Source organism: Ascidiella aspersa, chromosome 5 (assembly GCF_963924565.1).
Source record: "Ascidiella aspersa chromosome 5, kaAscAspe10.2, whole genome shotgun sequence".
Taxonomy (NCBI): Eukaryota; Metazoa; Chordata; class Ascidiacea; order Phlebobranchia; family Ascidiidae; genus Ascidiella; species Ascidiella aspersa.
The window spans coordinates 15,070,710-15,073,914 of record NC_139451.1 but is presented as its reverse complement, the minus strand read 5'-3'; the positions used below and the strand labels follow the sequence as shown (position 1 = coordinate 15,073,914).

Below are 3,205 nucleotides of genomic sequence, written 5' to 3'. Positions count from 1 at the left end.
ACCACAAGCTATGGCTTTTGCAGAGCTTAGAAAAAGTTTGGCTTCCGCCTGTCTGAAAAATATTGATCCTTATCAACCCTTTACTGTGGAGTGTGATGCCTCCCAATTTGCACCGGCCGCTACCCTGAACCAATGTGGTCGCCCTGTCGCTTTTTACTCCCGGACCTTTACAAAAAGCGAACTCAACTACCCTATCGTGGAGAAGGAGGCTACAGATATTATGGAGGCTACGAGAAAATGGAGTCATTTCTTGCATGGTAACACCTTTACATTATTGACTGACCAGCGTGCTCTTTCTTATATGTTTGATCCTGTCCGCCCAGGTAAAATTAAAAATGCTAAGTTCCAGCTGTGGCGAGCTGAACTGGGGGCCTTTTCATATCGCGTTCACCACCGTCCTGGTAAACTAAACACTGCTCCGGATGCCCTTTCAAGAATTTCTTCTCTATGTTTCATGGGAAATGCTGGACTAATCCCAATCCATAGGCAATTGGGGCACCCTGGGGTAACACGCCTACTTCATTTTATAAAAGCGCGCAACTTACCTTACTCTATTAATGAGGTTCGGCAAACATGTGCAGAATGTAAAGTTTGTGCCGAAGTAAAACCTCGTTTTCACCGCAAGTCTAATGAGTCTTTAATCAAAGCTTCTGCTCCATGGGAAAGAATTAGCATTGATTTTAAAGGACCTGTCAGGGGTAGAAGACATTACATTCTCTTTGTGGTGGATGAGTTTCCCGTTTTCCTTTTGCAATTCCCTGTTCTGACATGACTACGAAAACCGTCATAGCTTCGCTAACTTCACTTTTTGCTCTTTTTGGTCTACCCTCTTTCGTCCACAGTGACCGGGGCACAGCCTTTGCTTCTGGTGAATTTAAAAAGTTTTTGACCGATAGAGGAGTGGTACCAAGTCGGACTACTCCCTATTATCCTACTGGTAACAGCCAATGTGAAAGAGTGAACCAAACCATATGGCGAACAGTTAAACTCCTTTTAAAGGACAGGGGTCTGGGAGAAGATAGATGGGAAGAAATCTTAGTGGAGGCCCTTCATTCCGTAAGATCTCTGCTTTGCACCTCAACAAACCAAACCCCTCATGAGCGTTTCTTAAACTTCGGACGAAGAACTATGCTGGAAAGATCATTACCATCATGGCTGCTCCAGCCTGGAAAAGTTTTGATGAGACGTTTTGTGCGAAATAAAGGAGATCCCTTAGTTGATGAGGTAGACTTGCTGGAAGCCAATCAAAGTTTTGCACATATTCGGCTTCCAGGGGGGCGTGAATGGACAGTGTCTGTGCAGGATTTAGCTCCTTGCCCTGAAGACCATGAAGTCCCTCCACTGCCAGATGCAGAATCCTTTGGCGAGTCTCTTGAAAATGGAGTCCCAATTTCTACCAATTCGCCTCCCCATACTACTAGGCCATCTACAGTTACTACACCAGAATCTGCATCGGACAGATCATCGGTAGAAGATTTGGCTCATGGTACAGATGAGTTACCTCCTACTTCACCTTCTCCTTTTGCGTTTCCACCTGCTTCGCCTACTGGTTTGCAAGTGAGGCGTTCATCCAGAATTCATAAACCCCCTTCACGGTTTGGGGATTGGACTCATTAAAAATGAACCCTTAAAATTGTTTAAATGAAACAATGTTTTTTTGTTGGGTGTACACTGTACTTTCATTATTTAGAGGGGAAAAATGTGGTAAATTTGTGCCATGTACCTTATTCTATGTTATGTATTACGCTGTGTTTATTTGTGACATGTTGTGTTGCAGGTAATGTTTAGTTTAAATTCAGTTCATAAAAACCTAGCAATCCCTAGGTCACCACAATTTAGTTGCAAATCGACTACAGTTGTCTACAGAAAACAGAAAGAAACATATCACCTGAAGCTACTGCGCGTTTAAACGACTATGCTACCTTAGTTTTATTTGAGTAGCCTAGTTTTTGATGTATTTTGTTTTGTCAAATGGTTTTTACATTCAAATTTCGTGCCACATAGGCGCATTTTCATAAATTAAATTTGCAATTTGTTGAAACAAAATGGAGAACGCCGATTTTGCGACAGAGGTAATCACATGTGATACTTGGATGACACCTTGTGGCTGGATTGTTTTGTTTCATATTTTGTATATTGACAATCCTTATAAAATCAAAAAATGATTTAAACCGTCAAGCACCTGAAAATTAATATCTAGACCAGTGGCTCCAAGCCTGCGGTTCGTAAAAAGTTGTCTGGGGGTCAATGTGTGCTATTTGCTAAACGCATAATTGACAAAAAAAAAACAAGCAACCAATATCAACAAAAAATTAGCAGTACAAGGAGCAAGAACCACCGCTAGTTTAACAATTATGAACTTTAATTTGTTTCAGTGAACCAGTCGTCTTTGTGACGTAACCATTGCAGTTGAATTCAATCAACGAGATAGCTCCAGTCTAATAGCTTTACAAATAGAAACCCCTATATAGAATTGAGGACCCGTTTTATGACAATTCCAAATTCTACATGACGACAGTTATACAAAATTCAATTTTCCTCCAACAACAATTTTTCTCACGCGACCAAATCAGGGAAAAGTGAGATAATACAAGTTTCTCCACAAACTTACCGTTCGGGATGTTGATTTTCCATTATTATGTCACAAGCGCAAAATAAATTTTCTACGTTTATAATTCTGGACATTCTTGCTTAATTTTGAAATAAGCTGTTAAGAAATGTCAAGATTTTGCCCGACTTGTATAATTATGACTGTTTATTGTAATATGGTTTACGAGTAACATAAAAAAGTTGGAAGATTAGACAGGTTTTCAAAGACTGAAAAGGGGGTGGCGACAACAACAAAAGTTAGGAAAGACTTCTATACGTAAATTTACTGCATTATTTAATTGCAATCTTTGACCAATAAATTTGTTTACTTGACAATAGGCCAAGACGTGCGTGGAACAAGGGCTTCATCCTAAACCAACAAAGCAAAAACTTCGGTTTTAAGAGTGTTTGAACCCGTTTCTTAAATCTAATTCCGCACGAAAATCATGCGGTAAACCTATGTTGGTAACCTGTGCCACACAAACAAGACTATCAAAATGACCAGCAGAAAATCAGCAGGAAAACCTCGGTTGATATCCCGCTGGGAATATGCAAGACTCGAAATTACCAGCACGAAATCAGCGGACAAACTTGAGTTGACAACCCGCTGCGAACA

At 40.4% G+C, this 3,205-nt stretch overlaps 1 protein-coding gene across 1 annotated transcript; it reads left to right on the top strand.

Moving 5' to 3' along the window:
* The first annotated feature begins 738 nt into the window (after positions 1-738).
* LOC146145065 (uncharacterized) lies at positions 739-1,617 on the top strand. The gene has a single exon (XM_083390472.1). The coding sequence runs from the start codon at positions 769-771 to the stop codon at positions 1,615-1,617; it is 849 nt and encodes a 282-aa protein (XP_083246598.1). The 5' UTR covers positions 739-768.
* Positions 1,618-3,205: the final 1,588 nt, after the last annotated feature.